Source organism: Spermophilus citellus (assembly GCF_964194105.1).
Source record: "Spermophilus citellus genome assembly, chromosome: 7".
Taxonomy (NCBI): domain Eukaryota; kingdom Metazoa; phylum Chordata; class Mammalia; order Rodentia; family Sciuridae; genus Spermophilus; species Spermophilus citellus.
In genome coordinates, this window is record NC_138188.1 from 115,169,184 (window position 1) to 115,195,853 (window position 26,670).

The window sequence follows — 26,670 nt, forward strand, 5'->3', positions numbered from 1 at the left end:
CTTTCAACTGAGAAGAATGATCTTTTGCCCCAAACATCCCAACACAGAGCCCACTTCACATGATCATGTGTTTCATTCTGACCATCCTCACAGAAAAGGTCAAGTTCATCCATAGACAGGAAGTTCTTTGAGGAGAGAAATTATGTTTTATTTCTTTATGTCTCCCACATGCTAAGCAGTTTGGCATATGGTAAATACCCAGTGACTGAGGAATGGTGTGGGGATGGATATAAAAGGAAAGGAAAACAAATGCTTTGGTATATAAATACATACACACACACATATATACGTGTATATATAAATGTATACATATATAAATATGTTAATGCATGTATGACAAATATGTATATATAAAATTCATATATAAATATGTATTTTAAGTACATAAATACATATATTTTGTATGTACATTGAATATGTATGTGTACATGTTTATGTATAAAATTTTTAAATGCTAAGGAAAGGAGACTGGTAAAGAGATGAAAGGAATGTGATCTATTGCCAAGTTTTATTGACAATAATTTTAACTGGAAATAATAAATCAGCAAGTTATAATCATAGATAGTGAGCCATGGTCAAGAACAAGCATGGCTGTTTATGGACTCTTCCAGGCATGCGATTCAAAGTGCATATGCACCAGACAAAGGCAAATTCATTTCTTCCCTGAATTTTCTCTAGGATATAGTTGTTTTTAAAGTCACTTGCAGGCTAATGAATACTCCTGCAATGAGTTGCAAGTTTTTTGTTAATTGAATCTTTGAAGCCAGAGAAGTACAAGGGGTGAACTAATTAAGGAAATTATTTATGTGACTATCAGATGCTGCAGCATCTAATACATATATTAAAGGCAGTGCCTGTCTTGAAATTACCTGGTGGAGAAGATCCTGAGGCAAGGTCATGGTCCTGCCTTTCAGTCCAGGCATTCTTGGCATGCTACACCAGATGTTTTGCAAGCAGTACTACCTGGTGCTGAATGAAAATTTTCATTAGCATCAGAAAGAATTCTGTACGTTGGTGATAACTTTGTTGGTTTCAAAGAGAATTATGACTCTTTTATCTGATGTAATAAGCCAGTGAGAGAAATTCCTATTGTTCTAAACCATCCTATTTTATTTGAAAACTGATGTTGGATGAACAGGATGAGGAAAAGTGGACAGTAAAGAAATGTCTACTTTATATGCTAATTTGAGACATCGAGGAGAGGGGAAGCTTTAATAGTCTTTTTTGAAGATCTTATAATTCATTTAGTATTACCTTAAATAGCTAGATTTAAAGAGACGAGAATGAGGAAAAGTCCAAAGAAAAGAATTTTAATCCGATCTTCCTATTTGGAAGATCAGAGCTAAAGTGCCACCATTTACCAAGTAGGCGGCTTGCTCACGCCTTCAACTATCTGAGCTTCTCTTTATGCATCTGAAAATTAGGCATGTACTAATATTAATAAGCAATTCTCTTACTGGGCGATTGTAAGGATTGAATGGGAAGCATCTTTCTTATAAATGGTGGCATGCTATACATCCTAGTTTTTTTCCTAATCATGTTTTTGAAATGAAGCCTGAAATATGCTTTTTCATTGAAAAATTAAACCTTATACTGGAGAGATCACTGGTCTTAAAAACAGGAAGCCTAAGCTATATTTTTGCTTAAGCTGCCAAGAACTATGGAATCTGAAGCATGCCAGGCCTTTCTCAGACTTCAGTTTCATAATCTTTAAAATAAAGGCATTGGCCTGAATGATTTTTAGGATTCTTTCATTCTAGTTTTGTGTTTAGTGGTTTTATATCTAAATCTTTGTCATGAAAATCTATTACATTTATTTTTCAAATGATCATAAGGAACAAAATTTAAACTGCTTAGGCTCTCAATAAGCTAACAGCAGCTGTGCATTAAAAGGCAAAACCCCCATACTGAGTGACTTAATGCTGTGTTAAGTTACTCTTCTAGATACATCTTATACAGTGGCTTCCTGAGATTGAATACTCTGGAGAGAAAAATCACAGTTTGGCATTTTATGGATATTACTGATATAATTTTTTTAAATTTCCACATATTTTACTGGTTTTAGGAGAATTGGTTAAGAATACCATATTCACTTAACTTATACTGATTATGCAATAGGGGGCTCTCTGGTAAGACAAAAATTTTTAAGACACACTGAGACACTATTCTACTTCAGAAGCAGGATAACTCTTGTCCACAAGGAAGTAAAAGAGAGATATTATGCTATTATACGGCTCAGTTAAGATTAAAAACATTTAGGAATGTTATCACTGAGGTGTACTTAAGATTGTTAGGTACTGAGAAAGGGAAAACATATTTTCTTGCTCCCAATCTTTCTCAGTTGAGGGAATTCTTTTTTTTTTTAAATTTTTTTTTAATATTTATTTTTTAGTTATTGGCGGACACAACATCGTTGTTTGTATGTGGTGCTGAGGATTGAACCCGGGCCGCACGCACGCCAGACGAGCGCACTACCGCTTGAGCCACATCCCCAGCCCCAGAGGGAATTCTTTGCATCCAGTTTTCCCATCCTACCCAGCTACATCCTCTCTTTTCATGTAGAACAAAAACAAAGAGCTACAATAGTTGTCACTGTCACTACTACCAGCACCAAGTATGCAGGAGGGGCCTGATCTGTTAGTAAGATACTGGAGCCAAACCTGTGTGTTCAAGTCGTTACCTTTCCTACTTGTGTGACCTCACCCAAGTTGCTTTATGTTTTTCTACTTACTCGTCATTGTCCATGTCTACAGTTATTATGTGAATTAAATAAATTTATATATTTATATATTATGTGAAGCCTATAGACTAGTTCCTGGCAAATAATAAGCACTCAAAAATTTGCTTTTTAAATGAATCCCTTTATACAGAGTTACAGAGAAGTGCTTTGTGGTAAAGGCTAACCAGTTAGGTGAAGTTGTTATGGGGACGAGGGTCATTGGCCTAGGTTTTGAGGATAATACTCTTTTCACTTCAAGTAACCTAACATTATTTGGGAAGATCAGAGGAAGTTACTTGCTAGTTTGTTTTGTATAAGCAATGTGACACTGTGAATATTATAGGTAAAGTCAGGATTTTAGAGTGGGAAGAGCATTTCCCAGCAATCAACTGGTTAATCTCATTTTAACAATAGGAAATTGACTGCTACAATTCAGGAAAAATTTTCTCTAAGGTTCCGTATTGAGAAAGTAGCATCAGAATGAAAATTCAGCTCAAACTAGGAATTTGTTAGGATGTACTTCCTCTGTTGACTCTCCTCACTGTAGAATTTTCTCTTTATTTTATCACACTATTAGAAAACTGTTCATAACAGTCTTCTAAGATTTTCTGATCTATATAGGTTATACTCAGGAAAAAACAAACAACCACCAACACCACCAAACCCAACACAAAAATCTTTGACATCCGCCTAGGATGGAAACAGCTTTATTCTGTGTTGTGTCATCTCTACAAGGTACAGACCACTGCATTATTTCTCATTAATCCTCTGTCACAACCACCACTTACTCAGAGATGGAGGGACCCAGTTTGAACTAAAATTGGGAGAATTTAGCAGCTTCCGAGAGTTTTGTTGAGATTAGAGTCATTTATTCTCTTGACAGTCTTTGCTATAGCCACTAATGCCCTTTCTTTTTCAAGTAAGCAATCACACTGAAAAGATCTTTTAGAGTACACACACTTTTTCTTGTTTAGAACCCCTAACACTGAATGTCACTCCTGGTTTCAGGACCTTTCCAAAAGTGACCTTTCCTTAGGGGATTTAAAAATGTAAAGACTGATTTATGGACTTCCCTATGGTCACAAGACTTTCTTGCCTACCAGGGGTACACATGTTTACTCTCCAGATCTGAAAATGATAGAGTGTATGGAGTAAGTTAAAATGTGCCAAGTAGGAAATGGAATGGTTGCCTGTCAAATTCTTAACTTCGTGAGTGTGACAGCCATTGATTCATTGTCCAGCATCTCTCCATTTCCTCATGTGTTGTGTAACATTTAGATGAGAAATCATTTTGTGATTTATTTATCTTTGGAGGTTGCAGTAAGTTTTTTTTTTTTTTCAAATTGGTTGATTTTTTCAGAGTAGTGATTCTCCTTTCTCTTTATAAAAATGAAATCAAAGACACTATATTAAAAGCCATGAATGTTTATATAGATTTAAATATACCATGAATTGGGTCTCCAGATTTCCCTGTGATTACTGATAGTAAAAATGGTAGATCTTAGATCTTGCAGCAAACAACTACAACTTCAGGCCAGAGAATTTATTTTGCATGCTGTTAGAAGCCTGGCACTGTGCCAATGCAAGACCTGATGGGCAGAAATCCATAACAGAGCTCATGAAACCACTCTTTGCCCTCCTGACCTTTGTCCTTTGACTCTGCAGTTGCCTTCAAATTCTTCATCTTTTGGTTACTTTGAGGTCTCTCATCTTAATGTAGGATCTTTCCTACATAGGGATCAAGAAGAATCAATGAACCTCTTCCACAGAATCCACTGTGGTTTGGACAAACACCCTTGGGCTTCTTATATGGCCTTTCCTGCAAAGATTTCCTTCCTTATGGTTTAAAGGTATACGTGTTTTCTTTCCCTTACTCTTCAGTGCCACAACTCAAAGGAATACTATCTTGATCCTTTAAACTGGTCATTAAGTTCAGTAATTTTCACTGGAGAAAAAGAATAGAATGTGTAGTCTCACAAAACCTTTCTAAATAAAATTTGCTCAAGGAAGAGATTTTTCTGGGTTGAGAATGAGGAGTCAAAATTCTCCATGAAGGGTTGTTGCAGCAACGTTGGTCTGAGAGGAGTAAAAAACAAAACAAAACAAAACAAGTATCTTCTGTAATCAGCTATGCTGGACTTGGCAACATATTTTAGATGCCACATAAAAGAAATATTTAGCCCTGTGATTTTTTTTTTTCACAGGGTTAGTCTCAACATGCTTTACTATCTCCTTTCTATTCTACTCTCATTTCTCTGGGGGAGAAATAAGTTTCACCATTCATTCACCCTTACCTAGTCTTATATGTTACTTTCTTTAAAAAGAAATGTTTTCCCAAGAATTGCCATGGGAGCAGCCTATGATGACTTCAATGCTTTGTCCATCCTCAGCAACACCAAATGCATTCAGTGTATAGAAGAACCATCCCAGCCATGGGATCCTCCTCCTGCTCCTGACTTTGACTTGTATGTAAGTCTCTAATGATGGGCACCTCAGCCCTGCTTTGCAAAGCAGTCTATTTCATGAGTGGCCTGCACCTCCTTATAGAGAAATACTTCAGGGAATACAAGTTTGCCTCTGGCCACATAAGATAGTTTCAATAAGAACTCTTCAGACCCTGGAAAGCAGATATCACTTTCCTCAATTTCTTTTTCCCTAACTCCATTAATATATAATTATATATATATAATTTTTTTTCCAGTCGGGGCTATGATCTCTGAGGAACAAATATCAGGGATATCTCTGACTTTGATTTTGAGTGGCCTTAACTTGTGTGTTAACACTTTTTTAACACTTCAGTAACAATAAATTGTATCAGTATAACTTCCTTTTCTACAAAGTGTCATGAAATGAGCTTTGGGTTCAAAGTAAGCCCAACCAGACTTGAAATCTGAACCAGAGTAGTATTTCAATTTAACCCTCTTTCACTTTTCTCTAACAAATGTGGTTAAAATGTTAGTTAGCCTTATGAACTTCTTGTGGTGATTAGGTAAAATAACTGGTTTAGAGCTCAGTATGGTGCCTGGTGCATGCAGGAGCCTAATTAAACTTTGTTTCCGTACTTATTTCCTAGTTTTCCCTTCCTTGCCCTCTAACACCCTTAACCTATGCTTTTTTTTTCAAATTAAGAAGTGTAAGATTTGCCTGAAATTATATTAGGGCTCCTGAGGAAAACCCAATGACTCCTTGCCTGAAATCAAACTGTTAATCCTCCATGGTGGTAATGCAGTAAACTATCTCATAGTGAAGGTTAACTCACCTCAGAGCTACACCTGGGAAGCTCCCCACTAGTTATGTATGTTATTTCCATAGTGCCACAGATATGTGGTTGTGGGTTTAAACATTGGCATGAAACTTTTGCATTAATTATAGGTAGCACAAGAGAGAAGGTGCAGGAACACTAATATAAGACTTTACTGAAGGCTATTTTGCAACAAAGGGATTGTAACAGTGACAGTTGTAACTAACAGGTGAATAACTTGACATAGTTCATTCTCTGGGTTCCCTAACTTCAAACCTGCACCTCAGGAGTGGTTCTGAGATTGTTTTCTTGCAGTTTCTGGCCTGATTCTTCTCTTGACAGAGCAACCATAAGCAATGGATGAATCTCTCTTCTTTGAGTTTTCAATATGCATTTCCTGGCTCAGGCCCCTCTGTAAGGAGATTGCTGAAACTGTGACTTTATACCTTTTACTTCCATAGAGGGGTGTAAGTTTACCCTGGGGTCTATCAGGATAGTATTGTAAGAAAATATGAGTTGCACATCCAAGTTGGATATACAGAAGTGATAAAGGAAAACTCCTCCTAGTTTAAGACCATGTTTATCAGACATTTGCTACTGCTTTCCCCCCACCTATTATAGCCATTAATTAAATGATGCTATTAGAATAGAAGTATGCCTACAGTTTTCTTTAAATTGAAACTTGAGGTTATCCTTACACATCCTGAACATCTATTATTTTTATGGCAAAGTTAAATTATCACTTTTACAGAGTTTCCACTATATTCAAAATATTATATTATATAATATTTGTGTACGATAGTATACAAAATTCTTTACAGGAAAAAATTGTTAAGATTCTTACCTCCAAATTTTATGTCGTCTTACACACAGATTTAGAAGGGATTTGTTTTTGTTTTTGTAATGAATTCCACTTATCTTGAAGTCAAGTTTCTTTTCTATATTCCTTAGCAAGTAATAAATGCTTCTGGTCACTTATCTTTTAAAGGCCAACTATAGCTATTTCCTGGACTTGGTCCTTTTTATGGAAGAGAGGAAGAACTCTCCCCAAAATGAAGAGAATGAATAGTGCTTCTTCATTGATGTGATCTTAGCATACTTAGCTAACAGGAAATAATCTTCTAGCTTACTTGTACAATGTCTCTTATCTTCTCTTGCTGACTACAATATTTATAAATCATCTGGAATAGGCTGATGACCTCATGATATCCCTTTTAGTTAATACTACAAGTTGGAATACTAGTTTCTTATTGAAAATGTTACTTAACATATCACTTTACACACTGTATTTCTCTCTCTAAATACTGCTTAAAGAAATATCCATATATAAATCTTATCTCTCCCTTTCTGAATATTCAAGCACTTAAATGCATCTGCTACCTAGCTTTCTTCCTTTCTTTGGTTCTATCCACCCATCTGTCCATCTATCCTGGTGTTAGCCTTTGAATTTTCCAAATCACTGTCCCATTGATGTCATGATGCATATGCAAGATTAGTGGGCAAAAGTAGGCAGTGGGGATTGTGGTTTTATATTAAAGAGACAGTTAAGTGGATTTCTAGATATTTTAGTAGATACTTTCATTTACCATCTAGACTTATTGAAAGTTTTCTTTTCTTTTCCTCTCCAGTACTCTGAAAGAAAGATCACCAGTTATGATTGATTTTTATTGTGCACTATTTTGCTTTGCCTAACAAGGCTCCTTTAGAGAATTTTAGAAGATGCTGTATTCCATTCACCTAACTTTCAATCCACTCCTGTTAATGCATGCATTCATTCATTCTCTCATGCCTTTATTATCACTTTTTCTCAATTCAAAAGCCAGTGCTATGTTTTTAATATATTATTTTAAATATTTGGGTCCTACACCATAGTCATTTTGCACATGAATAAACTTAAGCTTAAGTAGACTAAGTAATTTTATGAAATAATAAATTATTTTCTTTAAATCTCATGTTATTTCTACTGTACATTTTATTTTTAGAAGGTTCTAAAAACTTAGGACAAGAAAGGATCTTACTCTTTACCTTGTATAAACTATCATTTGCCCCCTTGATAGTTTTTCCTAACCAGTTTGTGTATTTCAGTGACTTACAATAAAATCTTATTCAGTATCAAATACTAGTGATTGATCATAGGATCAATAGGATTTCTCACTAATTGTCTGTTATTTTCACAGCGTCCAGTGATGGGTGCATGCAGAAATAAAAAAAAGAATTTATTATGATTATAATAATATATTTTGAGTGTCAGTCAAGTGCCATAAGAGATTGCTATTTCAACAAGATCCATTCCCTGAAAATTTGGAATCTAAAATTAGAAATGAGAGCAACTAGGAATGGCCTGTGGAAAAAGCAGCTCACTAAAGATGGGTGACAGTATGAGTGTTATTATTTCAAACCATTTTAAGGTCATTTTAATCATATTCTGAGACTTTAAAAATTGGTCACTCATTTTGTCTGATGTCTGTGTGTCTGCCTTGTTTAGTACCTTGCTTTCTTCTGTGAATTGCATGTGTATGAGATTGTGTGTATGTGTGTATGTGTGTGAGAAAGAGAGGAGAGCGGAGAGGAGTTAGAACTGAAAATTTAGGCCTAGATATTGGGGATGAGGGTTGGTCAGAACAGACATCTAGGTATATATACCCTTTTGGGATACAATGTTTTAAGAGATAGACTAAATTTAGGCAGAGAATTTTAGGGTGTCTTGATATAGTAAAAAATCTTCTTGGGAATGTGGAGGATATCCTAGAGTTAGCTCAGCTTGTTTCCTGCCTGATACAAGGAGCAAATGTTCCATTCTTCTCTTGGGGATGACTTATGCATTTATTTGATTTAAAAACATGGGTACATGTATGTATAAATTTTAGGTATTTTTGTTGCTAGGGATTGAAGATGGGTATTGATAAGGCTAAGCATGCACTCTACTACTGAGCCACATCCCAAGACAACGGATAGATGAATTCTCTTATTCAAGTATACAATGAGTATCTTCTACGTACTTAACACCATTTTAGGTACTGGAATAAAGAAAGTAAGCAAAAAAAAAAAAAAAAAAAAAAACAAAAAAAAAAAAAAACAAGGCCGCTGTCCTTATGAGCTTTAAATTCTAATAGGGATCTTCTATCCACATTTCTAGAGGGAAAGACTGTCACTAGATTATGAAAATAGAAATTAGAGAAGGGCTAAAAATGATAGGCGGTCTGTTCTGGTAGGTGAGGTCTAATACCCTCAATCCAGCTGGGAAGGAAAATAGTCAAGTGCCAACCATTCCTGAAGTGGTGTGTGTAAAACTGGTGCATGATTTTTAGGAATTGGAATGTAGAAAATGTAAATTCATCTCCTCTTAAGTTTCTTTAATTTCTGTTTTGATTTAGTTTCCCTGTAGTTTTGTTCTGAAGGGGAACTTAAGTTACTGACCAAGAGTTGTAAAACTATCATCTTAGCTCTTGACCCAGAAAGAGTTAAAAGTTGCAACAGAAGAGATCTTGGAGACTTGTATCCCCCTCCCCTCCATTACAGAATGATCCTCCGAGGTCCTTTGTATGAGAACCACCCCCCCCACCCCAAGGCTAGTGAATGGAAGGACATTTGGTATTCCCATTTTTTCCCCTCTGTGGCCTTATTTGCGGTAGTAGAAACACTGAGGTCAGAAGGCCTGAATCAATTTATAGATAGTATTCACTGAATGTGTGACATTGGACATCACTAAGTCTTAGCTTGTATAATTGGGTTATTATTATTTCTTTATCTTTATGACAAGTTTTGTTGAATCCTAGTGAGATAATACAGGAAAAGATTGTTTTTAAACAATAGAGGTTAATATAAATATAGCTAGAAATCATATTCTTATGAATTTTATTATATTATTATAATTATCATGGCACTATATTTTATTGACCTACAATATAACATAGATAATACAAGGGAATCTCTGAAAACAAATCACATGAGTTTGAATCTACTCTATGGATTCTTAGCTATATGTTCTACGTTTAAAAACTTACCCTCTCCACGCTCCAGTTTTCTTATTTAAAAACCAGGGATATGACAGAATTTACTTTATAGAGTCTGTTGTAAGGATTCAATGTGTCAATAATTACAATGCACTTAAAAATATGTAGGACACTTAGCATTGGTGAAATGTATTTCTTATCAAAGCAAACCTCTTCCAAAACATTGAGAATCTCTTCTTTTAGGCAATATGTATATCACCTTTTGTCTTTTCATAAAGAGTAATTAAATCTGTCCTGTTTCCTGTTTTGAGGGATGACCAAAACCGGAGAGGCATATATAGTAATTGAATTATTGAATAGCTGAGTAATACATGAATTTGATGTAGAAAGGAACTCACAAATTATTAGAAAGTAATTGTTCGTGTTGCTTTTGCCTGCTGATTTTAACTGACAGTCTGGTAGAGAAAAGCAAGTAGAAGTACAGCTATTATATAGGAGAGTATTCATGGAAGCAAGACCCTCTACTCCTCAAGCCAGCTGTGGCTGATTCCACTGAGCTCATATTCACCAAACTTTGAGTCAGGGACTTGATCTCAGAGCAGGATGATGTATGAGCAGAGCTAAGCCTCTTTGTGTTTCCAACAGACAAGGACTTTGACAAGATTCCCTAATGAAAATTCTGTTTGCCATTACAATGTCAAGGTTAATCATTCATTTCAGATAGATTTCCTGCATTCATTAAATACATGAAGTCCAGGAGTGAATGATGATGTGTATGATTTACAAAGTATGTTTTCCTGTTTTAAGAAGTCTATATTTCATAGCAGGGAATTGACTTAAATGGATATCATAATGACAACATGCTCATTCTCATACTTGACATTCTTGTCACATATTTTTGAGTATTACAAGGTCCCAGTTAGATGTATATTGCTAGTATCATTTATTTATTTTAAATTGTGGTTTTAAAAGCTGACTAATTTGTCCAGTAGTATACAGATAGTAGGTGATTAATACAGGAGTAAAAATAATCATGATGGTATGAAATCTAAGCTTGGGGAAGGCAAGGAGAATGTAGGGTGTGTAGAGTTCCCCTTGTCAACTGACACAGGATCCTGGGTGCAATGTGTGCACAATACAGTGTGTAAAGTGGATGTGTGAAGTAATACCAATAGTTAGATTTGGGAGTTGGAAGACTTGGTTTATGAATAAGCAAAAGACTATGAAATGTTCTCTGTGTTTTCCTTTTAATATATGGAGATGGTTAAGACTGCCTATGTTTTATTTGTTTGACTGGAAGAAAGAAATATGAATAAAACTATAAGAATCCTTTTGGTGAATATCTGGCAACATTCTCCAGAGTAATTAATTTTTTTCTACTCATGGTGTTTTCAAAATTGGAAAGGGAAATTCTTCAGTTGTTCAAAGAAAGAAAGCAATAAAAAGCAAGATAGTCTATCCCTAAGATATCACCCTTTAAACAACCTGCTTGTTTAATGAAAATCACCAGTTGGTTGATTTAATTCCTTCCCTTATCCCCAAATGCAAAGATAATGGAAATATCCTAGTGACATGGAAGAAGGCTTATGAGATTTAGTGGCAGGGGTAGCAAAGCTATGAATTAATCAGTTAAAAAAAATCAAGCATTGCTTCAAGTTCAATAGCCATGTACTTAGGTCCTAGATAATTTCACAGTTTTTCCTATGCTTACCTTTCATCTCACTGAGGAGATGGAGTAAATGATGCTGATAATGGCTTAAAGGACCAAGCAGCTAAAAAGCACTCTGACAATAACTACAGGAGTGCAAGGGAAAGAGTCAAGTCCTTGTTGTCTCATTGGATCCAAAGAACTACATTCACCACATTCTTTTAAAAGAGATCTGAAGACATAAATAATACCAGTTTCAGAAAACTGACATCAAATGTTTTTGTTTTGTTCTGTAAATGCTTAACTTGATATTGTCATGTCAAGACAGAGAAAACTTCAAACAACAACTGTTATCTGCTTTTTCATGTCTTCCCTCATCAACTCCTTCTTTCTCATGCCTCTCTTCTGTATCAAAACATTCTCATTTTTCACAAGCCTATAGAAAATAGCAACACACAAAGATTTGAGAATGCACATCCTCTTTCCAGGGCTTTAAAGATTTTAGGGTACAGGACTGCAATATTTGGGAAATATGCCAGGTGTGTGTGTGTGTGTGTGTGTCTGTGTGTGTGTGTATGTTATATACATCAAACAATATATTAATATATAAGACTCTCAAACTTTGATACCTGAAGAACTTAAGAACTTAGATTTAGGCTCCAACTTTGGAGATTTCTGTTTCATATTTTGAGAGACTATCATGAATCTGCATTTTAAACAAGCACCTCAGGTGAATCTAATGCATTTCCTTAAAAAAATAATAAACACTGTCATCATCTCTTTACTCATCTGGCATTTTCCAGTTTTCAAAATGCTTACATGTGCATATTCAGTTCTGTGAGGTAGATGGGAATGATTATCCCCATTTGAGGAGAAAAAAGAGACTCCGAGTTTAGCAATGATTTCCTCAGTCCCTCATTATAAACCTCCCTTTTGCTCAGTTCTCTGGATACTCTCCTTAGATGACCTTTTCCTATTCTGGTGTTGACTTGCAAAAGGCAGGGAGCCCCCAAAGCCAAACAGTACTATTTGTGCCTGCCTTGCTCAGGGATGAGAGAAATCTTCTGATAGCCAAGGGAAAAATATAATTTTATTTCTGGAATGTGAACAATTCCCTAATTGACAGTATTACCAACTGATTTTAAGTAATTCCTCTAGTCCCAACCAGGATCACTTTTGAAAATGCATTCAGCTTCACTGTGTGTGTGTGTATGTGTGTGTGTGTTTCTTTTTCACCTATCTTGTTCTGTATTGTTAAGATTCCAAGAATGAATCTGTCGTCCTCATTCAGCCACACTGAACTGCTGCAGGGGATATGTGCTTCTGATTGACAGTTGAGGCTCCCTTTCATCAGGGTGTCTTGCCTGTTTAATTTTCCACCCAGCCATATGATCTATTAACCACTATCTGCCAGCCTGTGCTTTGCAGACCTGGCAGTTTGGAAGGTCCAGGCCCCCAGACCCAAGACACTGTTGGGTTGCTAGGCTCAGTGCTTGTTCTGATTAATCTTACAGACCTCAGTCATTCTCGTTGCTCAAGTGAATCTGCTAGGCCCACAGGTTTGTGTCCACAACTAGAGAGCTCCTGGGGCTCCATTTTCAGTAGCTTGGTGTGCCTGCAATACCCATTTAATCCTTTAGCATTCCCCTTAATGTTTAGAGAAGAGTTTGTGAAAAGCAGAGATTAGTGGTATTTGAAGACAAGTTGAAGAGAAATTGTAAATATAACTAATAGTCATTCTTAGAACTTAGCATGAATGAAAGGTTACTATTCCTTTTGCATTTCCAAAATCTATCCTGCTCCGTTTTAACTTGGATGACTCCTCTGCTTCCCTAATGTCAGCTGTAATCACAACACTTCTGGAGATCTGGTTGTGCTCCAAAGCTGGCTGTTGCCTGCCTTTGCCCAGGTCACTTCTCCACCCCACCTCCATTCACTGCCAGTGCAGTTTGCTCCTTTGGCCTTTCTTTTTAGGGACTGAGCCTGCTTTGTAGGTTTCCAGAGGGAACTAAGAAGGCAGGAACTAAGGAGGCAGAAGCACTCTTTGTTGTTCCAAAATGTGCTGAATGGAGGTGGGGCCCAACATTGAGAGCCCAAGAGGCCATTTGCTACTTTCCCCAGTGCCCATTTCCTTGCATCCTAAACAGAGAATGCAATGTGCTCCAGTTTACTGAACTCCCCCACTCTCAACCCCTTCTTTGAGCAGGGTCCTTCAACCCGTCCGTGGATGTGTTCTCGTGGGGGAGGGACCGGACAGAGCAGACCCGAGCTGCAGTTCCCTCTCTCTGCCTCTGAGAATTTCTCATCCAAACCTCAATCACGTAGGATTGCGTAGAGAGGAGAAAAGGGGAGAGACAGAAGACAGAGAGAAGGGAGAGGGTTGAAGGGAGGGAGGAAGAAGGGAGTCTGGGAGCCCAGGGCTCCAGGAAAGGGAGCAGGATCTCAGAGCGCTGCGCTTCTCTGCGCTCCTGGAGCCCGACACTCCAGCTCGGCCCCACCTGGAAGCTCTCTTGATCTCCTGGTGCAAGAGGGACTCCGACTACCTGCGGGTCCCCGTCCCACCCGCCGTTTCGGTGGCTGTCGCCTCTGCCTGGAGTTTCCTGCGGGGCTAGCGCTCCAACCTAGAGAGCCAGCAGCGGCGCTCTGGAGCCAGTGCGGCTCGGCGCGCTCGAGCCTCAGTTCCATGAATGGGACTCCGCCCTGAGCGCCCCCTTCTGGGCTTGAGGAGGCGGCGGTGGGGGGCGCCCAGCAAATCCACTGCTCTGCGCGGCCACCCGCGCAGCAAGTTGGGCGAGTTGGCGTCCGCCAGCACCTGCCCGCTGGTCTTGGCCCCTGAGTCCGCGTCTGGCCCCAAGGGCCTGGGTACCGCGCCAGGTCGCCTCCCGCTGTCGCTTGGGGCGGCCTAGGGACCCCGCCTGCGCCCCCGGCGCCAGACCATGGTGGGCAGCTCCGATCCGGAGCCGCAGCCGCCGCGAGCCTACGTCGCCCTCAGCCAACCCCCGCCCCACCCGAGCAGACTCGCGGGTGTTCGCAGCGCGCTGGTCACTTCCTTCCTCGGCTGGGATGGGCGGCGCGGGACTGAGTGATCGGCCTCACGTCCGGCGGGTAATCCCCATCTGATCTGCTGCCTGAGAGCTGCTGACTGCTGGGGCGCGCAAGCCTAGGGGGTCCGGGCAGCGCGGCGATGACCTGATCTCGAGCCCGCCAGGGCGCCCCCTCCTTCCCTCCCTCCCTCGCTCCCTCTGAGCCTGTGCGGAGACCTGCTCGGTGCCGCGGCCCCGGGCGGACCATGGCGGGGAGCTCCAGTTAAAGGCGTGTGGGCGCCGAGCTGGAGAGGACACCTTCGGCATCGCTGCCTTTTGAGGGGGCTTATTTAAACTACTGAGTCATTCCAGATTTAGGATTCCCTAAATAATCACCAACTGTGCCCGTCTCGTGCCGGAAAGCAAGCGGAAAGAGAAAGAGCGCCCGCTCTTGGGACCCCGCGGATCGCCTCTCGCGGGTTGCTCCCCAAGGGTGCTTGGCCCTCGAGGATCTCCCTTCCTCCCCCCGCCCCCTTCGCCTCCCGCTCTCTTTGCAGTGCTGCTGGAGGAGAGTCGCGCTCACCGCAGCTGGAAACAGCTGCCCCCGCCCCGCGCCCCTATCCAGACTCCGGCAAACCGCTCCCACTTCGCGCCTCTCAGAATTCCAGAACTCGGGCTGCCGGCCCCTGGAGAACCGCAGCCGGTGCAATGCATTCCGTAGACCTCACCAAGCCGGGACGGACCTCCTAATCTCCAGAACTGCGGGCCGCAGGGAGTTAAATTGCTGCCTTCCTCTCCTTCTCTCTTGCGGTTGGTGGCTTGTTTTCTAAAGGAACGTTTTATCCACTTTTTAGTATTTTCTACCGGGGGCACCGTACCCCCCTCGGTCCAGACGCTGCTTTGTAAACGCGTTTTCTATGTATGTATGTGTAGATATACTTTGGACACCTTACGACGCTTGCGCCTCTCCAACAGGGGCACGGCTTGTGATTTCGGACATCCTTTAGCCCCTTCCATTTGTCACCCTGAACGCAGTGTGACCAAACTCTCTACTACCCCTTGGAAGTGGATCGCCTTGGGGTGCAAGTTTGGGGTGCACACCTACTTCGCAGGAGGGCCTAGGACCGCCCCGCCCCCGCCGCCAGCGGTTGGGGAAGTTTACATCTGGATCTTCACACATTTTGTTGCCACTGCCCAGACTCTGACTAACCTTGTGGGCGCAGGGTTTTCTGTACTGCAGCCTCCTCAAATATTAGCACTGCCTCCCCGCTCCTGCCCTATCCCTCCTTGCCGCCGAGGTCCTGCCCTCGACCCGGCGGAGCGCGATTCGGAGGGCGCCGTGGAGCCTAGGGCCCGGGGCCCGCGCTGAGCTGCTATGGCTGCGGCGATAGCCAGTTCCTTGATCCGGCAGAAGCGGCAGGCGAGGGAGTCGAACAGCGACCGGGTGTCGGCCTCCAAGCGCCGTTCCAGCCCCAGCAAAGACGGGCGCTCCCTGTGCGAGAGGCACGTCCTCGGGGTGTTCAGCAAAGTGCGCTTCTGCAGCGGCCGCAAGAGGCCTGTGAGGCGGAGACCAGGTCAGTAGAAGCCCGGACCCTGGGCTCCCCAGAGGCCGACACCCTTTTCCCCCCTTCCTTAAAGCACCTAGATCTCCAGCTCATGGAAAGAATCCAGGATCCCTTTCATTGTGGCCTTTCCTCTCCGCTAATTTCTAGACATCTCTCTTTCAACCACTGTCTTGTCAGTTAATAGCTTCTTGTCCTATATACAGGAAAACACTTTATGATTTGATCAATACACAGTTTGACTAGAATGAGAGTCAGATATATAGATACACAAATCCCAAATAGTTTGTAAAGTCTTTGAGGGCAATGATCATCCATTCAATCATTTTGTCACTCTTCTTTTCCATCCACCCAACCATCCATCCATCTGTGGAATATATATACTCCACCTTGAGCACCTAAAGATAAATCAAGCTCTTCTCCACATCCCTAATAACACCACATGATAGACATTTAGTGGACACCAGATGAACTTAAATTTAATCTCATTTTTCTAACTGTTCCTTCATTTTCCTTTCACAGTCCTCTTCCTCTTCCCATCTTCCAGCAACTTTGATGGTTTCCAAAAGCTCTGCTTATAAACTTTTCTGTCCTATTACTATCCTCTGCACAATACACTTTTGAGACATTATTCAAACAAGATAACACCCACAGTTTGGCCTTAGGGAATGTGAATAAAACCTCAGACTTTATTAGAGATTTTCATAGCATTACCTTTCTGACGAGGATTTTCTTCTTCATCTCTAAACTCATATGATTATTCTTTGATATATCGCAGCAAAGGGAAATTGGATATCTCTAGTTTTAGTATGACAGTTCCCAGCCCAAGCCACACCAGTATCCCAGCTTGAGAATGAAAGCAGATTGTCAAGATCTATGCTTCCATCAGACACATTGATCCTGGGTGTGGCTGCAGAGTCAATTGCAACATGCAGATGTTCTACCTCTGGTGTGGAGAACTGAAAGGGAATAGTGGGTGGAAAGAGAACCAGTTCTATGATCAGTTGACTAGTTTAGGTTAGCCCCTTAGCAACTCTAGCACAGGTATTCTCTTAGGTTGTAAGAATGAAACACATAAGTTACATTCAAATGGGGTTTAGGATTAGCTTAAAAATTTGGGAAGTCAGTCTTGTGAGGAAGTCACCTTGTTTTGTTTTCTTTCCATTGGGTCTTCTTGACATTAGTCACTTCATCAGTGAGCTCATTTTTTTTTTTTTTAAATTCTGTGATGCCATTAGAGTAATAAATTTCAGGAGTAAACAAAAATATAATGAACCCAAGTCAGGAGTTACTAAAGTCTCTTGTTATTTTACATCTAATTGATATGACATGTATATTTTATAAAGTGAAGATTTACACAAACGCTGGAGTTATCACTGTACATCCAACAATTCGTATTGGGGGAAAATAAAATCCTCTGTTTTGTTGCACAGGGTTAGTTTGGAAGCATTCTCTTAGGGATTATATGGTGTACAAGAAACTTCAAGGCTCTGAACTCAATGTGACCCTTACATCTCTGTCTCTGGTACATTGTTGCACTCTAGTTGGAATCCTACTAAGCCTCCTCAGCTAAAAACAAGGTAACAAGAATGGCAGGTGGACTGTATTTGTGAATGGATAAGATAAACTTATTTGATCTTTGTTGAAGCTGATTTGCAAATGAACAATTTGCAATGCTTAAGTTTGCATGGGAAGGAAGGACTGTATGCTTTGCTTCCTGTGGCCATTTCCCTAGTATCTCATTTGAAAATAAGGAATTTCTGAGTTTATTGATTTTTTTTTTCGGTGTTTATTTAATCTGTTTCTCTTTTTCATCTAGTTGGTGTTCATCTTGCCAGGAAGGCTCTTGGCTGGTGACTTCTTTACCTAAAGTGTCATGGTAACAGTCTGGCACAGAGATGGCAGGAACTGTTGGGTGCAAGGCAGCAGAAATGCATTTGTATACCATGGACTGGGGTTTGTTCTGAAGCTTAGCTTACAGGAACTGGAGTGTGGCATGTGGTAAAGCTTTTGGGGAATATGACAGTGTGCTATTATCCTTACCAATGAAGCCAAACAACTGATTTGTTGATCTGCTGTCAGAAGCCATGATTCACGTAGTATATAGACTGAGTCTATTTATAGAGAGATAGCACTTTCCACATCTCAATTCCACAATGTATTCTTTAGTGGATTGGGAGGAAGTTGTTAAACACCGAAAAGTTCTATTTGAAGAAATCTGTTTTATAAGCACTTTGGCCTTATAGTCACTTATTATTTGAGTTATTCTTGAAATCACTAGCCTTTCTAAGCCATACCCTTGCAAACTACAATCTGAGTCACAAATGGTGAAGTGGTGACATGAAATAATTTGCCCTGAATTTCCACTGTGGATTTCTAACACTGAGACACACATTCCACAGACTCTCTAGGAGAGTGAGGCTGAGGCAGTAAGGCTAAGCCAACTATTTAATGGGAAAGGCCATGCTTGTATTTCTGATCCCAGGGCTGATACAATGAGTATCTCTCAATCTCTTTTCTTAGTTCACCAATTTCTGAGAGTGTAATGTTGAAACTTTATAAACCCAGTGAAGATTCTGAAAGTATGGTTCAGGGACTAGATGTTAAAATCAATCTCAGAAACAACATGAAAATGTGGAAACTGGCAGGGCAGGACCTCACATTACATAGTTCCAGGGCCACAGTGGGTATCAGATGCTTCATGAATGCCTTTCTGGAGTAGAATGTGATGTTGCACCCTGGTGTTGTGCAACAAAATCCTGACCTGTATAGATGAGACATCCTAATGCCACAGCAAGATTATATTTTCTCTAAAGTTACACATGTAAGATTGTGGCAAGATTGGGGCTAGAACTACATTCGCTAGATGTTTTCCCCCTATCTTCTTTACAACATAACACAGAAAAGGTAGTTTGAAGAAGAGGAGAGTGTACTCTGTTAAAGGATGCAAATACTTTTATTTATTTAATTTTTTAGGGCTTGGTACTACTATTTTCATTATTTTTTTATAATTAGGAAAAATGGTTTAGAGAAGGGAATATACAGATGACAGAGGCAAAGGCTAAAAAAGACTGTTGGACTTCTAAAACAACCAGCTATAGCTACACATGCATTATCTAAATAAATCTGATAGTGACGGCCTATAGGCAACCTAGAAATTGTGACCCATTGAGCACTGGGAGCGGGGGGCTTTAGCTCTTTGGAAGTGAATTGTTGGAGACCCTGTATTGGCAGTTTGACTGAAGTCATTGGATCCAGTCCTGGCTCATTAGGCCTTCAGAACTTGTTGGTTTGTTGTGCACTTTCTAATAAAGAGAAGTGAATTCTTATAGTCATTATTTGAGTCATTCTTTACGTGTTTGCTAGAATATTTGCTAAAATGTGGACGCCACTTGATTTGCTGTGTCTAGGCTTTTAGTAGATCCATATGAATTACATGGGTTATTCATCTTAACATTTGTTTTATTTTGCAGAGAAGCACATGTACAAATGACTGACTCCAAAATGATGTTTTAGTTTAGAGTTATTGCAGCTAGTGGGTAGCATTCATCATCAACAAGGGAAAGTGTTTATAGAATGTCTCAATGTCTGAGTGGCTGTGATCTTGGAGGTCATCCAGTGTCACTCTTTCGCTTCTAAATGAGACTCTCTAGAAAGTACAGAGTAACTAAATGAATCAAAAATTGGAATATTTTAAGTGATCTTGGTGGTTTTATTGTTTTTCTGTATAATTTAGCTTTTCCCTTAAACCAGAACATTAAACAAAAATCATCCTTAGGAAAAATCCCTCACCTAAGAAAAATCAGATATTTTTCATAATATAAGTGTTTTGTTTTATATTCCCTTACCTTCAAAAATAATGTAATATAAATTTATCTGTGATAAAATAAATCAAAGAAGTGATTGAAATTTTACCAAATTTTCTTGATTTTTATTTGTCTTATTTTTCTGAGTGGTTTTTTTTTCCTCTTATGAAAATTGTAGTTTATAATGTTCTGATGTTCTTCCAACATGTTTTGGTAGATGTATGGAATTTAACAGTATTCCTGTTCAACATTTTACTATCAAAGCTTTTCTTTCATATAGAGGAAGAAATCATCATAGAAAATAGAATCTTCAAGAAAAAAGGTAACAAGAGATGTAAAAGAATGCTTAATCCTGTGACCCTTGAATATAAATTAGATTTTTATAAATTGAATAATTTTGGTCAATAGCTAAATCAAAACTTATTTTGTATGGAAAGTGATATTTTACATATATTGTAAGTACTTTGAATTTTCTCTTTCAGAAATATGACTCATGTCTGAAATATAAAATCAGCCTAATTAAGTGATATTTGCCTTGATGTTTGTTTAAAAAAACCAGATTTTCTATTTAGAAGCTCACCCTAGGGTTTAAGCTAATATTTCAAAATTTTTTTTCTTCAAATTCGATTTTTCTCTGCAGCAATGCATTCTCATCAACAAATTATATTTCCATTGTAAGAACATTTTAAAATAGCAGGTACTGTGATCTCTTGATTTCTTTCATCCCACAGAGATCTCATCAAGCCATAACTCAGGATTAAGTCTTTAAAGTTTTAATGAAGTTGATATCCTTGAACAGAATTAGAAAAAAACAATTTGCAGGAAATGAGGTAGTCTCTGTATTTGAGAAGGCAGGGAACAGTTTTGGAAGATCTTTACAAACTAAAGGGTTGTCTCCTACAACTGTATTTCAAAAAAGTCCAGGGCTTACTCTTGTGCCATTACATTGCTCTTATTCTTGGTGAAAACTATTTTTGCATGGATATTACAGTGTGGATTTGGTTTGGGAAATTTGTTGGTAGTGAAGCACTTTTTCTTATCTATTCTTTTTTATTATTTATATATGACAGTGGAATGCATTACAATTCTTATTACACATATAGAGCACAGTTTTTTATATCTCTGGTTTTATAAAAAGTATATTCACACCAATTTGTGTCTTCATACATGTACTTTGGATAATAATGAACATCACATTCCACTATCATTTCTAACCCGATGCCCCACCCTTCCCCTCCAACAACTCTGCCCTATCTAGAGTTCGTCTATGAACTCTTATCTATTCTTTAAGTGCTTCATCTTGATGTATATTTGCTATTGACTTTTTCTTTTAGAATTATTATGCATTTTATGCAGGCTCTCAAAGACAGCCTTGTTAGATATAGGGACACACTTAATATAGTACTTTTGGGATTTTCTCTAATGGCATGCCTTCAGGAGTTGCAGTTTCTTCATAATTTTTTTGTGTCTTTTATTCTTTTTAGCAACCCACTAAGGCAGTTAGCCTCATCTTAGAACTGAGTAAACCAATCCTCCAAGTGCCAGAAAGACTTGTTCAGGTTCATGGAATCAGAAAGTGACTAAGAAGTCATGTGGTTCCCAGTTGCCTCTGTAGATTATCTGTCCTTGTCTTCCATCACTTTGATCTAAGAAGCCCTGAATATAAATAATTTTATTTGATTCAAGGCTGGAATATTATTGTTGGGAGGAAATTCATGGAGAATTTGAGAAATGTTAAACTTGATTTCTTGATTTCTTTGCTCTGTATGTGATCTAGAGCCCCCAGGGAGGAAGAATAAGGTGGAAAGGCTGGTAGGGAGCTTCAGACCAGTACAAATAATGTACCCTATGGTTGTGCTATGTGCTGGTCCTGGCCCGTGGCTGGGATATACCTTTTGCAAGTCAGGAGCCTCAGAGACATCTAGGAATGTCATTTGGGGCACATAAGGGCCTATCAGGAGACTTGGACCCAATGAAGCGGACTTTCTGCCTGTGGTGGAGCACACCTGTAATCCTATCAATTTGGGAGTCTGGGACAGGAGGATCATGAGGTTCAGGTCAGCCTGGGTAACTTAGTAGCACTTTGTGTCAAAGAAAAAAAATAATAAGGGCTGGGGATTTAGCTCAGTGGTAGAACACCCTTGGGTTCAATTCCCAGGACCACCAAAAATAAATAAGTAAATAAACAATTGCTTCAACTGTTTTTGAAAGAGGTTAATGTCATGTTCAAGAGAGCCCTGTGGGATCATTTTAGTCCTTTTTTTTTTTTTTTGTTCTAAGTTACCATCTAAGTGAAAATGTAAAACAACAGTTAAATATGAGGAATTTGGAGTGGAATCACAATTTGAATTCTGGATATAGTATTTGTACAAACATTAGGCAAGTTTCTGAATCTCTTTTAGCCTTGGTTTTCTGATTTGTAAAATGAAGATACTCGGTCTCCTATTTGGTCAAGAAATGCCTCTCTGAGGAAGACTGAGTAGAGCTCCAAAGGATGAGACAAAGAGGGATGGAAGAGCCTACAAGGCGGGGGGGCGGGCAGCTTGTGTGACATTGACATGAGTGTTTTAGGAGAAACTGAGGGAGTTGGAGCAGTGAGATGTGGGAGAGGGCACAGGTGCTGCTGGCAAGCATGGTGAGGACCAAGTTGTGCCCAGCCTGGAAAGACTGAGGAAGGATTTTGTGTTTTAATCCAGGATCCAAAGCAGGGCAGGAGTGGGAGGTGATAGAATGTGATTTGTATTTTTAAGTGGGCACTCTGGTTTTGGAGAAGAGAATGAATTGCAAGGGAGTCCATGTGGAAGCAAAGGAACAGGGAGGAGGCTTAAGATCTGAGTCTGGGCCAGCAGTTGTCAATGTGTGATGCAAAGGCCCTGGGAGCATCTTGAAAATCTATCAGTGGGCTTAACAATGTCAAAACTATTTTCATTAAAATATTTCATGATAATACTAGTCATTTGCCTTTTTCTTTTTTACTGATTGTGTCATGAGTGTCCCCTGGAGTTTTCTTTATGTACCTTCAAAAACAAAAAAAGGACAAGAGATTGAATATGTGGTTTGAGAATTCACCTGACTTCTCTAAGCCAGATAACTTAGAGTGATTTACAAACATCTTTATAAATGAGTCTTTTCCTTAATTTTTATTGGGAAAATATAGATATGTTTTATTAGAACACGGTGCTTACATGGGTTTATTATTCTTCTTATTATTTTTTAAGAGAGAATTTTTTAATATTTTATTTTTAGTTTTCGGTGGACACAACATCTTTATTTTATTTTTATGTGGTGCTGAGGATGGAACCCAGTGCCCCACGCATGCCAGGTGAGCGCGCTACCACTTAAGCCACATCCCCAACCCCAATTATTGTTATTTTTAATGAGTAGATATTTGAAAAAATTTATTGTAATTTGTAAATACAGCAAATATTTAGAGCTCTAAGCCACCTATGCAGAAGCTCTTTGGGACTATTCAATAATTTCTATAAGTGTAAACAGATTCCAAAACTGAACAGTTTGAAAACTGCTGGTCTAGGCTATAGGTGATGTTGACACAGATAAGAGACTGCCCATGGACATGAAAGAGACTGGATAGAGATGGAACAGCAAACAGATGAGAGGCAGACTGGGTCAGGAGAAGAAGGTGCCTGGGTGATCCCTGGTTGAACAATTCAAGAGTGCATCGCTCCTTTGTTGAGATGGAGCAACACTGAAGAGAAGGCACAGACCATGTGGCTCAAACAACATAACTGCTGAACTACATAGCACTATGTTATGCTAAGAGGAGAACTGCATATTGTTCATTGTGTAATAGTTTCACAATATGATGAGAGTCTTTGATACCCATCTGTATAAGGTTATCCTTGTATGAGCTCTGGAGGAACCCTTTACAATGATCACCCTCCTCCATCACTCAGGCGCTATTACCTAGCAAGAACAATTCTATAAGCAAATATATGACAGGCAGGGACAAATATTACAGACAGTAGAAAATGCTAAGCTTTCCTAGTCTTTTAAAATTGAAATAAAATATATGGTGCCTAACAGACCTCAGTCCTAAATATCCAAATTTTGGAATGGTTTTCCTAAGTATGGTACTTGATGGATTTTGTAGGTAAGTTTAGAAGTTCATTGGTCTTTGCATGGTCAGATGACTTTGTAGGAAGATAGAGTTTTGTAACGTTCTCCTTATTTGTTTGCCGGCTGTTAGTCATTTGATTAGTTTGTAGTATTTATATCCCCCAGGCTCCCTGCTTTTAACCATACTTACATGAATGCTTCCTTGTTGGAGTTTACATACATAAGGTTCTTTCTAAATGATATTCCAGGGGTCACAACAAACAGTTGGAAGGCCTAAGACCAAACATGGTTTCCTAGAAGAGAAAGATGACATGGGCCAGGATGAAACCACAAGCTCTAAGTTGGAGCTATGAGCTTATATCAGCTAGCTAGTGGTTCTTAGCAATAAGTACAAGATGAAATCAACTGGGGGTTTTAAAAATGTTCTAATGCCACACACCCAGAACGTGATTTAATGTGTGTATTCTGGGCCCAGGCATCACCCATTCATTTTGTTTGTTTTTAACCTCCTAGGTGTTCTAATATGTGGTTGGTTAGAGCTGAGTATCACTAACCTGTTCAAATCCCTTCCTTTCATACCTTGTGGCACTTAAACCAAAGTTAGTTTAGTGTTTAATGACTTTAGGAACTTATTTCGGATGCCTAGAAATTGTGCATACTAATTTCAATTATATGGATGATCCTCTGTCTTAGTACATTCAGGCTGCTATAACAAAACCATAGAATGGTGATCCAAACAACAGCAATTTATATCTCACAGATCTAGAGTTTGGGAAACAAAATCCAGGTTCTAGATTTAGTATCTGGTGAGAGTCTGTTTTCCTAGTTCATAGATGGCAGCCTTCTTGCTGTTTTTTTCACTTGGAAGAAGGACAACACAGCTCTCTAGGGTCTCTTTTATAAGGACACTTATCCCATTCATGAGGGCTCTGCTATCATCGCCAGATGGCCTGCTTCCCAAATGCCCCTTGACCTAATACCATCACCTGGGGGCTTTAGGACTTCAACATATGCAGGGCAACATAAGTATGTTCCTTTTTCTCATTGGTGGATACTTTATGGTGTCCCCAAATTTAGATTCATCATGTATATATGTTTGTATGCCTCATCTTCCTGATCAAAGTGTGAGTTCCCAACAACAGAACCTGTACTCTGGCCAGCACAAGATTCTCAGTGCCTCACATCTTGCCTGTGTCACTGCAGTTCTGTTGCTATGAGCAGAAGGCACAGCAACTCATTGAGCAGGTCACAGAGAAAAAGGGATTCTGAAGTCAATATCTCTACTAAGGTCCTACAAGAAGGGGGTCTTCAGTTTCATAGGACTAATTAGAATTAGATTCTAGATTTGGATTTAGATTTAGATTTGTTTTTCCTAATCAAGTTTTCTTTCCATTGTGCCAGTGCTGGAAATAGTCTCAGTTTCTTTCTTCGAAAATAAGTTGGCTGTCTGAGGGCCTTTTTAGCTTGGAAAGCCATTAATGATAGTGCTCCTCCCTCAGGAGAAAAATCCCCATGACTGGGACGTAAACATGAATCTGCTCTCAGCTTCTTAGGATACAGCCCACGTTCCTGTGTGCTGCTTTGGATATTACCCCAAAACGCATGCCTTGGTTAAATTTGTCTAAAATATCAGTCTCTGTCCCCCCCCCCCCCTTGCCTGTTTTCTCCCTTCAGGGATTAGGAATTAAATCTGGTCTGTTGCTGTGTTTTAGACTTTTAAAAAACTAAGGTCAAAAAGGGGATTGAAATAAAGTGTGAAAGAGGTTTGTGAGAGAAAAGCTATAAGTTTACAGAAGTTACCGTAAAGAGAAAAATAAGTGAAAATTTCCAGAAGAGATTTTTTTTTTTTTAATGTAAGTGACTTAAATGTTTTACTTTAATTTGGGGACTTCAAAAGATGAACCAGATCCCCTTACTTGTGCCCTAAAATCAGTCTATACTCCCCAATAATTAAGAACTGGGAGAACAACTGAAATAAGTACCAAACTTAGAGGGTTAGCTCATATTCAAATTGCCCGGGTGTGATAGGTGTTGGTTCCATTCTCAGACAATGAGCTCTAGCTGTGGTGCCCACAGAATAGCCATTCCACATGTGATGCTGTGTTCAAGAAAGGACAGCAGCCCAGAATCACCTAAAGAGGGATGGGTTGGAGAAGAGTTATCCATGAGTGAGCAATTAACCAAAAAATGCTGAAAAATAAAGGGAATCTCAACTTCTAAGGAATTCCATGTTTCCACTAGAGCGTGCCTTAAACCTGTATGGCTGTCATGCTTTAATACTTCAAAGGAGGATGGTGGTGGAATTTTGTGATGGGAGCATGGCCATGAGGGGAAGGGAGATGGTATATGAGGAGATGGTCCAGAAGCTCTGATTCCTAGGAAAAGAATTGTGTTGAGAGAAATCCAGGCACCCTCTGCCTTCCTCTTGTGGGCTATCTCTCTGAAAGCTTGGAGATTTTCTTTCCCTAACGAAAAGTAAAGAGAGTTTCTAATTGCCTCCTGGCCTCACCTATCTTTTCCTGGCAGGTCCTGGGCCATTATCCTCTGCAACTTTTGTTCAGGGAAGGAGTTGGCAGCATTGTGGATGGGCCGCCTCCACACTCTGCAGCTCTGGTTTCCCAAGCAGTCTGTTTACTCCCTG

At 39.4% G+C, this 26,670-nt stretch overlaps 1 protein-coding gene across 3 annotated transcripts in view; it reads left to right on the forward strand.

Moving 5' to 3' along the window:
* Positions 1-26,670, forward strand: part of FGF12 (fibroblast growth factor 12) — a 544,642-nt gene that overhangs the window by 290,014 nt on the left and 227,958 nt on the right. The window contains exon 1 of one of the 3 annotated variants that reach the window (XM_081302064.1): positions 14,308-16,158. The exons of the other annotated variants lie outside the window; for them this stretch is intronic. Coding sequence (XP_081158190.1) covers positions 15,960-16,158 — 199 coding nt within the window. The 5' untranslated portion in view covers positions 14,308-15,959. Of the gene's footprint in view, positions 1-14,307; positions 16,159-26,670 lie in introns of those variants that run through there. 3 annotated transcript variants of the gene reach the window in all.